The 13,366-nt window shown below is 43.8% G+C and overlaps 1 protein-coding gene across 1 annotated transcript; it reads right to left on the bottom strand.

The window, feature by feature from the left end:
- Positions 1-11,575: 11,575 nt before the first annotated feature.
- LOC311137173 (four-jointed box protein 1-like) lies at positions 11,576-12,865 on the bottom strand (the record flags this gene model as incomplete). The annotated part of the gene is made up of 1 exon (XM_084171526.1): positions 11,576-12,865. The coding sequence occupies one exon, from the start codon at positions 12,863-12,865 to the stop codon at positions 11,576-11,578; it is 1,290 nt and encodes a 429-aa protein (XP_084027652.1).
- Positions 12,866-13,366: the final 501 nt, after the last annotated feature.

Genomic DNA, 13,366 nt, shown 5'->3' with positions numbered 1-13,366 from the left:
AGAGGTGAGAGAAGGGAGGAAGTCCATTTGAGCAGCAGCAAGGGATGAACAAATCTACTGAATGACACTGAAGAGGTACACTGACAAAAAAGAAAACAAACTTGTACCTGTTCGAAAGAGAGGCTATGACAGAGTAGCAGAGGCACACAAAGTCTTATCTGATGACATGGAGTCTGAGCTTGCTAAACATATCAAGAATCTCACGGATCAGTTTTATGGGCTTAGTAGCCTCAAATGCAGAAAACTTGCCTACGAATTGGCACATCGAAACAACATCCCTGTCCCAGACAACTGGTCAAGAAATGGAAGGGTAAGCGATATTGAACACTGAGTGTACAAAACATTAGTAACACCTGCTCTTTCCATGACATAGACTGACCAGGTGAATCCAGGTGAAAGCTATGATCCCTTATTGATATCACTCAGTGTAGATGAAGGGGAGGAGACAGGTTAAATAACGATTTTAAAGCCTTGTAACAATTGAGACATGGATTGTGTATGAGTGCCATTCAGAGGGTGAATGGGCAAGACAAAAGATTGCCTTTGAACGGGGTATGGTAGTAGGTGACAGGCCCACTGGTTTGAGTGTCAAGAACTGCAACGCTGCTGGGTTTTTCACTGTTAGACCTGTCATAACAATGTGATGGAATGTGAGGTCATCTATCTGCTTGTTCAGATTAGTATGACCCATGTTCTGTTTTCTGCCCACTAATCTATGGGGTTCCATTGATTGAGTGAGGCGGCCTAATGGTCACCACCCAAAGGACATCCAGCCAACTTGACACAACTGTGGGAAGCATTGGAGTCAACATGGGCAAGATATACAATTTACCACACTCCCATTCCATGAATTAAACTGACCTACCAGCATCATCACCCACTGGCACCGGACACCATCACCCACTTACCCCAAGGTAACTTACAGTACCCTGTCCCTATGCTCAAATTACCCGATCCCTAGGATAAGTTGTGCCAAGAGACCATTTTTTGGGAGGCAACTATGTTTTCAAAACTGTTGTGTTTGCATGAATTATGATTATTTCCAGGAATACATAACATCCTGAAATATATGTAGATATCTTTGTTAGAAGGAATACTATAATTCCCTTGACATAGTGATGCTGAATATAAAAAAAATGGCTCTCCCCTACAGCCCATTTTACATAGAAATTGCCAAGCACGGGCAATAGCAAATGTTGCCATCGTTCAAAGTGACTAGAAAAGAGCAACCACACATACACCTCTAATATGCAAAAACTCATGAGCTAACACCAACATTCAGAAAGGCCATGGTCAGCTATGGAGGGAAGAGGGGGAAAGTGCTGAATCAGAGATGTGATGGTATTTTGTCATCAAGTGCCACATATCCCCTTCTCTGTATCGATTCTCTCAGTCCTCTGCGTTGATGTTGACAAAGCTCTGATGTCAAAGTTATGGCACACATAACCGCAAGTCCTCTCCAATCATACTCAATTGCCCTGACATGAACGATTGCTATTTACTCTGAGTGCCATCCACATCCATGGTCTGACTGTAGCTGGTGTGGTTGTGTTTATGTATTTCAAATGCGTCAGGCATGAGGAGAGTCCAGGTTTGTAGTGTGGCGTTGTGGCTGCAGATGCGCTGCCTGCTGTATTTAGAAAGGTCACAGCCTGTTATGCAAGCGGAACCATACTGTAGGTCCGTCCAGCTCATTTAGACCGGCCACATCTCCCATGCTGCCTTGCCTTGAACCATGCGAATCCTAAACTCACACTGCACTGCATTAGCATAGAAATATCTTCATTAAGAACACATGGCCACAGCACGGCCCAGGTGGGTCTGAATGAGCCTCACTCGAAAGCCAAATGATAGTTTATCTCTATGAATGCGATCAGTTATTCTTTCCCCTTTGAAAAAACGGTCATTTCCATAAGCATACTAATTCACATTTACATAGAGATGAAGCCTTATGCTAATGAACCAAACTCGGTGTGCTTGAAACAAGCCTCCGTAGAGGCTGCAGCACAGGGGCTTCAACAAGCTTCACCCAGAAGATTACAGAAATCTGTCAGCCACGTCAATCAAGAGCCGGGTGGGTTTTCACTCAAAGAGAATAAAAAATAAACAGGGAAATGCTGGAACAGCACCTAGTCCTGACATGGAGGAGCTAATGTCATGCTTGGCTAGCTCAGGGAAGCAGATAAACGGGACAGGATGTTAATACACAAGAGATTTGTAATTGCAAGACTTGCAAATGTGAAATTAATGTGTGGCCTTTCTCTAACTCTCTCTCTTTTAAGTGAGAGAAAGGAATTTGTACACACACACACAGACAGACAGACACAGAGACAGAGAGAGAAAGAGAGAGAGAGAGAGAGAGAGAGAGAGAGAGAGAGAGAGAGAGAGAGAGAGAGAGAGAGCGCCCTCGCTAGCCTACATATTTCCCCCTCTTTAACAGAGCCTACAGAGGGGAACAGAGGATATTTATCTTTTATACACTGCTTCTCGCACATAGACAATAGACCATTATACAGCTCGCTACCTGTCCAATTAAAACCACATAATGTATTGAATAGCCAAATGCTATTCAACTGTAAATGATTAGTCAAAGTAAAGGTCAGGATTTTGTGCAGGCTGTTTACTGTTTTGTCATTTCTCTGTAAGCCATGTACTACTGTCTGTAGGCCTGTGTATTAGACTTAATTTCATGAAAACAATGCATTGCCCTGTAGCATATCACATAACAAATAGACTGGAATCTGCATGTGAAAGGCTGGATGTTTCATTTGTACAGTAGGCCTATTATCTCAGAGATAAAAAGCAGGGAAGACGTCCTACAGTAACGTGTTTATTCTTCTTTACTGTACAATGTGCCATATACAGTACAAACAGAAAAAACATTGATTTAAAAACAGTATAGGTCCCATGTTATATGCCATGTGAGAAAATAGCAGTTGACACATTTTCCATTATACATATCACCACCAAAAATCAGTCCATCTTGAACGCATATTTTCTATATCAGTTATTCTCATTAGATACAATCTATTTTTCAAGAGACACCTGGTCCAGGATTGTTGAATGAAAGAATCCTCTTACATTAAATGGTAGGAGGATATAGCCTAGTAGTTTCACCCATGATTGAATCAGATGATGCTGAGGTATAATGAGAGCAGCAGATCTGTGTGATGGAAGGGTGGATGTAATCTTTTCCATATTCACAGAGTACAGCAGGCAGGCCAGGCAGTGAGAGGATGTACAACAGCTGGAGAGATGTATGAGTGTTCCCCAGTGCATGATTTACTCTGACAGAGCCTGCACAAACCAATTCCCCCACTCCACTCCACTCCACAGTGCAACTGTCCTGGCCGCTCCGCAGTCCCCGTGCCAGCCTGTGCCATCTGAGGTCCTGCTCTCCACCCCCCTACTCCCTGCCCCTCAGTTATCATGTCCCCCGGCCTTGGCTGTGCTGCCCGGTCCCAATCTCAACCCTCCTCTAGCCCACCAGTACCCTAATACCTTTACCCCTCTCTAGCTCCCCAAACACTGGCCTCCGGCGTCTCATCCCCTCTCCCTCTGGCACCACAGTCCAAGCCCCTTGATGTCCTCCAGTCCTCTCTCCCTCCGGTACCCCAGCACATGCTCTCCTACCCCACAGTCTGAGTCCCTTGATGTGCCCCAGTCCCCTCTCCTTCCGGCCCCCCAGTCCATGCTCTCCAGCCCCTCAGTACCCCTGCGTCCAGTCAACTGTGACTGAGTGACTCTCCCCTCCCCTAGTATGCACCCAGCATTATAATGAAGTCACTCAATCACGCACACGGACAGGAAGCACCCTGCACTGCACAGCCACGAAGGAATGCCAGTTATGTCTGTCCACTGGCCCACGCTGTGCACATTGCCACCTCTCTAAAGATGACCCTGGCTGGATGGTTCCCTGGGTTCTGGCAACTCAGGTCCAGTTGTTGCTCTGTGTTGTTTTGTTGAGTTGTTTATTTTTTGTGGAGGCTATTTACACTGACTTGACATTCACAACTATATCTTTATTGAAGCTAATACAAAGCAATATTATTTATTATTGCTTTGTGTGCTAAGTGAATATAAAATAGTTTCTACTCTATTCATATATCAAGAGAAAGAGTATCATTGTTTTTTATTTTAAAATGACAACTGACCTGTTGAAAAACAAAAAAAAACATTATCTGAACTGGTGCCCTTGAACCAATAGATCATTAAAGAAATAAGTGAAAACCTCACCACTGTCAGCTGAGCTTAAATACACTGCTGCCTGTCTCCCCCGCTCGCAGGAATCTGGGCTGTGTGTGTTTGTGTGTGTATGTGTGTGGAGATCCACCCTTGCCTCCTCAGGAATGTCTGCAATGTGGGAGCCTCTGCATTGCAGACCAGAGAGAGAGGATCTGTGTTTTTACCTACAGTGCCTTGCACATGTATTCATCCCCCTTGGCGTTTTTCCTATTTTGTTGCATTACAACCTGTAATTTAAATGGATTTTTATTTGGATGTCATGTAATGGACATACACAAAATTGTCAAAATTGGTGAAGTGAAATGAAAAAAATTACTTGTTTCAAAAGATTATACAAAATAAATAACGGAAAAGTGGTGCGTGCATATGTATTCAACCCCTTTGCTATGAAGCCCCTAAATAAGATCTGGTGCAACCAATTACCTTCAGAAGTCAAATAATCAAAGTCAGACCTAGTCAAAGCCCAGACCTCAATCCAATTGAGAATGACTTAAAGATTGCTGTACACCAGCAGAACCCATCCAACTTGAAGGAGCTGGAGCAGTTTTGCCTTGAAGAATGGGCAAAAATCCCAGTGGCTAGATGTGCCAAGCTTATAGAGACATACCCCAAGAGACTTGCAGCTGTAATTGCTGCAAAAGGTGGCTCTACAAAGTATTGACTTTGTTGGGGTGAATAGTTATGCACGTTCAAGTTTTCAGTTTTTTTGTCTTATTTCTTGTTTGTTTCACAATAAAACATATTTTGCATCTTCAAAGTGTTAGGCATGTTGTGTAAATCAAATGATACAACCCCCCCCCAAAATATATTTTAATTCTAGGTTGTAAGGCAACAAAAAATAGGGAAAATGCCAAGGGGGGTGAATACTTTCGCAAGCCACTGTATAGGGTCTCTAGGTTCAGACCCTATCCAGAAACAACCCTAGCCCCTATCCCCAAGGCACTTCATGAAGATCTGAAAATATTAGATATAGGTAAGTATACGAAGCTTGCCCTCTGATAGGTTAGGAGTTATTGTTGCCATATTGCGTATGGTAGCTACCAATCCAACACTTTGAAATCATAGTGTAGGAGGTAGGGGCTAGGGGTTACATAGTACATAGCTGCCTGTAGCAGCCTGCCTCCCTGGCCGCCCTGTGACATTGACAACAAACAGAGCACAAATAAGCCCAGAGGACGGCCATAGAGGCCTGGCCCCTGCACCCTGCATGGCTAACTAGCTCACACGTCCAGATGGGAATAAATAAAAAACACTGCCCTTAGCAGTGGCCAATGAGGAGTTGCCATAAGGAGGCCATGTCACATAAGGGGGCTTGGAGAGTTTACTGCCTCAGGGCAGACAGTGGGAGGGTAGTGGGATGGATTGGAGGGGGCGGTACATTTTGTGAGGTTTGTGGCCTGTCGACACAAGCCAGACAGAGAGTAAAGGGGGCGAACACATGCAATCTGTTAGGAGCGGTTGTGACTAAAGGCTTTGATATCTGCCGCTAGCGTGATCAGAAGTGACATGAGCTCCAGTAAAAAACAAGAGAGGGGTTTCTTGTGCAAAAAAATACATAAAACAACTTATTAAGAAAATAACAATGTTGTTTTTCATTTAGCTAACCACTGTAGACAGATGCTATAGGCAGGAATGTGGGTGGAGGAAGGGAGAGGGGGATAGAGGGATGGAGGGAGGGGTGCGAGTCTGGTTAAGGCATGCAGACCTAGGCTTAGCATCCCTGGTGTCTGTGGCCCGCCGTCATAAATCTCCTGGAGGGTTGGCCCTTGACAGACGTGCCTTAGAGCAAGACGCCCAGCTGCAAACACAGCCCTAACCCCCCCTCATTCTCCCCTTTACCTTCCTCACACACCATTCTGCCTCCCCCTCCCCAGACCACTGATAAAATGACCAGATTTTCTCCTCCAAAGCAGTCAGTGCACGTACTGATCCCCAAGTCCCTATTACAGAACCGACAAGCAGGTACAAAGGCAGAAACCAGGCAGGCAACTAGCCCTACTAAAGCCTCCAGCTCCACCTGCTTAAACCCCAGCCGGGTCTCAGGCCGCTAATCGCTCCCTGAGAAACACAGATAGATGACACAGACACGCGTAGTGGACACCACAGGGTTGTGTTCTCATAGAAGTCATGATAAGGCACCTCATAGTGCCTAAACCCCTCTCATTGTTAAAGTGAGGCTCTTTCCTCTGGCCCCCTTCCCTCCCCAACCCCACCTCTGCCTGGAACAGGATGAAGTGTACTGGAGCGCCCTGCAGCTAGCTATCAACAAAAGGTGTAAAAGGAACCAGATGAGATGAGGGATAGAGGGAGGGGATGGAGGGATAGAGGGATGGAGGAAGGGCTGGAAACCATTAGGCCTTCAAACGTTTATAACTGACATCCCTACAATGTGCCTCCAGCAGGTCTGGATACAGGAGATCACAGGCACTGGAGAACTAATGAGAAAGAGACTTTCTTTAGTTTGTGAAATCAAATAAATGCTGTGCTTCCAAGATGTGACAGTTTATAGAACAATAACAAAAAGGGGCCTCAGGTTAACAGATGGATTTGGCCGATTGCCTTGACCTTGTCTGATAATAAAATTAACTATTCAAATAAATTAATGAGAAGAAGGCTATTTTAGTTTCAAATAAATGCTGTGACTCCATGATGTAACGGTCTAGGGAACAATAACAAAAAGGCCTCAGGGAAATAGATGGGTTGTGAACAGTGTGGCCAAATGCTTTGCCATACATTAAATTTAACAATTTAAAGGTCCAATGCAGCCATTTTTATCTCAATATCAAATCAATTCTGCAACAATTAAGTACTTTACTGTGATTGTTTTAAATTTAAATGTTGAAAAAGAAACAAAAATAGCTTCTTAGCAAAAAGCCATTTCTCAAGCAGAAATGTTGTTATGACTGTCTGGGAGTGGTCTGAATGGGAAGGGGAAAACTGAAAACTAGCTCTTACTGGCAAAGAGGTTTGGAACTATTTCTTATTGGTCTATTAACTAATTTACCGTCTGGTCATTACACCAGGCAGGCCAAAACTCCATCCCACCAGGATGAACATTCAGGTGGTCTTTTCAAACAGCTGTTACACTAAAATGGCATATCAGAATTTTCACAATATTATTCTAACCTCATAGTGTGGACATATATATAAAACAGGAAAATCACATTTTTGACTGCACTGGGCCTTTAACAACCCTTTTAATAACTTTTACATGAGGCTGAACTCAAATTGTGAAGTCAGCACTATTTTTAGTTTTGTTCCACTGTAATAGATTTACCATAAGATAGTTCTAATAAGCTTATGACACATTTACAGAGCATTCTTTAAGTATTCAGACCCCTTGACTTTTTCCACAATTTGTTACGTTACAGCCTTAGCGCTAAAATGTCAAAAAAACTGTTTTAGCGTTGTCATTATGGGGTATTGTTTGTAGATTGATGAGGATTATTTATTTTTTAAATTCAATTTTAGAAAAAGGCTGTGACGTGACCATGAAATGTCCCAGATTGTGCCTTTAAGAAGAGCTTGGATATGAGGCAGGGGGTTAGAGATTTGGAGAGAGAGAGAGATTTGGAGAGAGAGAGAGAGAGAGAGAGAGAGAGAGAGAGAGAGAGAAAGAACTCTGAGTCCCAGGGTAACAGGCTCTGAGGGCACTGCATTTCAACAGCACAATGGGTACACTGTAGTGAACAGGGATGGGACAAAGCCATCTATATGAAAACCTGAGGACTGCACACACAGAACACGCAAATATTTCACCCGCCATTGTACTCCGCTAAAGAAGGTTTGAATACCAAACGTGGTCTGACAACTTAAATTACAATATATTTAGCAAAAAAGACAGGAAGATTGGAATGTTACAATGCACATTGAATTACTGAAAGGGGATTGCAATTGTTAATGTCAAAAACAGGTTAACATATACAGTATTCACAGTGTAGCCTACCTACAGCATGTACAACAAATATGACTGGGTCATGACATTATGCAGTGGTGTAGTGGTTCTTGGAGAAGTGGGTATACTCTAATTTAGCAAAAAGAAATCGCAAATGGCCTGCCCAGCGAAGGAAAGGCGCCCTGTGTGAAAAATACTAGGTTTCCCTATAGTTTTTTCAGGTTTTCACTCTCAATTTCAAACTTTTTTATAGAAAAACTACAAAAATTGGATGTTTAGTCCACCACAATGCTTAAAGCTGTAATATGTAACTTTTTGGGCGACAACCAAATTCACATAAAAATGTGAGTTATAGATCTGTTATTCTCATTGAAAGCAAGTCTAATAGGTAGTAGTTCTGTTCTATGTGCGCTATTTCTATGCATCCTGTTCTTGTGTTTTGTTTTTTTACCCCAGCTTCAAACAGCTGAAAACACAATATTTTTGGTTATGGAAAATATATTTATTAGGTTTAGCTGGTACAATGATTCTCTACCCTATATTTGCTTGTTTTGTCACACAATCTGAAATTAGGGAACTATTAGAATTTTTGCAACCAAGAAATGGCGGAGTGATTTCTGCATAGTGCACCTTTAAACCACATCAGGAGTCAATTTTTTAGGTCTGTGTAAAATAAAAACAAAATATTTTTGGGAGGGTGTAGTGCCCTTTAATTCAATTTCACACCTAGCAAGAGACATTTGGCTAGCAGTGTTTCTGGTACTGTACAATGTAGGCCTACAGTGATGGCAGAGTTTGCAAAACAAATGCTCTCCAGAAACAAATCATCATGATATCATTCTGCCAGGTAGGCCTACTTTGCAGTCAACATTTAATTGGGAAGGTTTTTTGGGAAAGTCTTAAAAATGTTCATTCAAATAGCACATGATGACTGAATTATGAATTGCAAAGATTCAACAAAGACTTTTTCAATAGCTGGTTTGCATACCCCTTGTTGTTGCCTTAGTTAGCATTTCCTGGTAGATAGATATAGCTTAAGTTGTCACGCCCTGGCTCTGGGGACACTGTTATGTTGAGCCAGGGTGTGTAATTCTATGTAGTCTATTGCTATGTTGGGAGTTCTAGGTTGTATTTCTATGTTGGCCTGAGTGACTCCCAATCAGAGGCAACGAGTGTCAGCTGGTTGTCTCTGATTGGGAGCCATATTTAAACTGTCTGTCTTTCCTTTGTGTTTGTGGTTTCTTGTTCTTATTTGGTTTGTGTTAAACCGTAGACATCACGTTATCGTCTGTTGTTTTGGTCGTGTGAACATATTTAATATATTAATGATCACACGACCAACACAACAGACGATAACGTGATGTCTACGGTTTAACACAAACCAAATAAGAACAAGAAACCACAAACACAAAGGAAAGACAGACAGTTTAAATATGGCTCCCAATCAGAGACAACCAGCTGACACTCGTTGCCTCTGATTGGGAGTCACTCAGGCCAACATAGAAATACAACCTAGAACTCCCAACATAGCAATAGACTACATAGAATTACACACCCTGGCTCAACATAACAGTGTCCCCAGAGCCAGGGCGTGACATAAGTTTAAATGTCTTCCAACCCTAACGGCTACCGATGCTGTTCAATTCTATGAGCTTCTCCCTGCGACAACCATGAGAGCTGTGTGCTTTTACTGCCTGATATTCCGCTGAAACTATACTGAACAAAAATATAAACCCAACATGCAACAATTTCAAAGATTTTACCAAGTTACAGTTCAATTGAGGAAATCAGTCAATTGAAATAAATTCATTAGGCCCTAATCTATGGATTTCACATGACTGGGAATACAGATATGCATCTGTTGGTCAGATACCTTTTTAAAAATGGGCCTCACAATGGGCATCAGGACCTCGTCACGGTATTTCTGGGCATTCAAATTGCCATCGATAAAATGCAATTGTGTTCGTTGTCCGTAGCTTATGCCTGCTCATACCATAACCCCACCATGGGACACTTGGTTCACAACGTTGACATCAGCAAACTGCTCGTCCACACGACGCCTTACATGTGGTCTGCGGTTGTGAGGCCAGTTGGACCTACTGCCAAATTCTCTAAAATGACGTTGGAGGCGGCTTTTGGTAGTGGTAGTGAAATGAACATTCAATTCTCTGGCAACAGCTCTGGTGGATATTCCCACAGTCAGCATGCCAATTTCACGCTCCCTCAAAACTTGAGATATCTGTGGCATTGTCATGTGTGAAAAAATTGCACATTTTAGTGGCTTTTTATTGTCGCCAGCACAAGGGGTACCTGTGTAATGATCATGCTGTTTAATCAACTTGATATGCCACACCTGTCAGGTGGATGGATTATCTTGACAAAAGGAGAAATGCTCACTAACAGGCATGTAAACACATTTCGGCACAACATTTTGGAGAAATAATATTTTTTGTGCGTATGGAAAATTTCTGGGATCCTTTATTTCAGCTCATGAAACATGGGACCAACACTTTACATGTTGCGTTTATATTTTTGTTCAGTGTAGCTATGTGTGCGGCGCGCATGTGAATATATTTCACGTGCTTTATTACGATTGTGTAGGCTACTTTGTGAATAAAGTATCTATTGTACTACATAATTTATACGGCATATACCTCCACTATACTACTTTGATACGCATCAGTGGGGATTAAGTAGTGAGTATACGCAATGCCCACGGGGAAAAAGTGGGTATATGGCGTATACCTGCATCTATCCCCCACTACACCACTGACATTAAGGCAGAAGATACAATCACAAGACAACCAAATAAATGAAAAAGTGTTTGCATTGACAGTTGATTGTACAGTAGGCTAGAGCTTCTATAAAAGGAGTGAGTCGACATTATACATTTTTGTGGCAACAAATACACAACTTTTTAGGAGTAACCTATTAAGGCTTGGTTCTCATTATCAAGCAGTCCAGTTTCTAATGGAGATTATTGAACACAATGCACCTTGTGCATACAGATGATATAAAGTGATTATTGTTAACCCCCCTTACACCACAATAGTGTATTCCTATTAATAAACACAACTGTGTAGCCTATCAAACTGCAGAGGTTGAAGGCTGACCATTAAACCTAAATAGCTACAAAGATGCATTGGCTCTTATCACATTATTCCTGCAGCTATGTTTTGAGGCTGGCTGAAAATAAATTATGACCCATCCTGCACGAAGCCAAAAATCAACGTCAATATTTATATTTATGCAGACATATTAAGTAGGCAAAACGTTGTTTTCACAAGAGGTAGTTCATCACGATATTCAAAAACTGTTTCAACTGACTCTCGTTAATCTAGTACAGATATGTGGTTACTGATTCCCAGCACACGTCATTCTGTGGAGCAGGTGCCAGATACAGAACCTCTAAATCAGAGGAATCAAAACTAACGCTCACAGCTGGTGGTACTTCGCCTTGCAATGCAATATGTGTTTGTATAATCTGCCTATTCGGCTCTGTAGTACTCCCGCGTGTTTGTCGGAGAGAAAACCTAATTCCGGAGACAATGGTTCGCTGTCTCTGTATAGCTCGAGCAGCCGAGTCCTGGTGTCCCTGCGCCGGTGCAGTTCTATAACAAGCTGCGCTGTCCTCTTTCTGAACACACACACTGAGTCCAAGACGGTGCTGTGGTACTTCTCCCACATATCCAGTACCCGGTAACCGTGCACAAGCCCTGCCTCGTTGTCTATGAAAACCAGGTCGCCGCGGGGTGTTCTGAGCAGGTTGTTGGTCTCCCTCTCCATCACGCGCGAGTCCCACTGAAGGCTAAAGAGGTTGCTAACGAGCCTGTCGAAGTTAGCAGACAGGTAGTCCAATATTATCAGGTCCGTCCACTGCATTAGCTCGAGCAGCTCCGCCGTCGTCTTGTTCCCCAGCTCCCCCCGCAGAGGACGCAGCCCCTTGCTCTCTTGGCGCAGCGGCGCAGGTGTGATTACCCCTGTCAGGTTGGCGACCCACTCGGTGAGTGAGACCATGGCCCGCTCACTCCACTGTAAACCACCGATTCTTCGCCTCACAGAAGCCCATTGTTCACTGTCAACGTTCAACTGGGCCAGGATGAGAGGCGGCAGATTTGTAATACCCAGCAAACTTGCCAGGTAATAAGTCCAAGTTTCCCCCTGCACCTGGTCAGCGTTAATTCCATAACGCACGCAAGCTTTGGTTCGGTCCGAAAAAGTGGCTAGTTGATTGGATATTCTACCACAGCCCGGCTCCAGTCTGACTATCCGGTGTCCCCGGGCTCTCTCTCTCCATGCCTGGGCATGTTCCTCGCTGAAGCTGACGGGAAACTTATCCTCCAGCCATTCACTCCAAAAAATCCCCTCAACCAGGGAGCCCAATTTGGCCGGGCCCCCACTCTGTGCTGACCCCTTGTTATCTATATTCATATGGTAATCTCTGTTTCCTGAAGAGCCAGTTTGATCCGCAACACCAGTGAGATTGTGGGCATCCAGTCTGCCCCCCAAATGCAGTCTCTGTGCCGCTGGAACGGCGAGCAAAGCCCGGAAAGTTTTAGCGGAGAGTTCGGGGGATGGCCCAATGTGAACGGACCCCCAAATCGTTAACTGTACTCCCGTTTTGTGTCTCTCCAGCCGACTCTCCAATCTGCTCCAGACGTAGAATACACTGGCACAAGTGCAGAGCAAGAGCAGTGCAAGTAAGTTAGCCGATACAGCCCTCATGGTTACTGACAGCCGCCCTTCCCTTTGTTGCGACGAGACGACTCGTACAGCCCCAACGGCTTCAGCTTCAATTATGAACTAGTGGGTGGAATAAGAACTAGGTAAACTAATCCAAGTGTTGTGAAACCACACCTAGCCGGAGTGTGATGCCTAGCATAGGCGCTACGTCCCGTGCCCAGTTTACGGGCGGAGTTGGACTGTTTGGATCACGGAACAGTCCGTTAATAAGCAACGAGGTTCGCATCTCTGTTCCCGTTGGGTGAACTAAAATCCTTCTCCGTCGATAGGATATGAGTCATGACGCAGTCTTTTATTTAACGGATCATCTTTTTTTCAGCGTCTCTAGTTCCAGACAGTGAAGGGTTTTTTCTCTAGCTTTCACGCATCTCTCCAATCTCCACTGGGTGCTGGTTGAGTTTGATTTGTGTAGCTTCTGCTCCATAGAGTGTGTGGGGGGGGGGGGGGGAGGCTAAGTGCCTCGGGCTGCGAGGGGACACGTGA

Source organism: Coregonus lavaretus (genome assembly GCF_964263955.1).
Source record: "Coregonus lavaretus genome assembly, chromosome: 11".
Taxonomy (NCBI): domain Eukaryota; kingdom Metazoa; phylum Chordata; class Actinopteri; order Salmoniformes; family Salmonidae; genus Coregonus; species Coregonus lavaretus.
The sequence above is the reverse complement of the archived record's forward strand: the minus strand, read 5'-3'. Positions and strand labels throughout refer to the sequence as shown.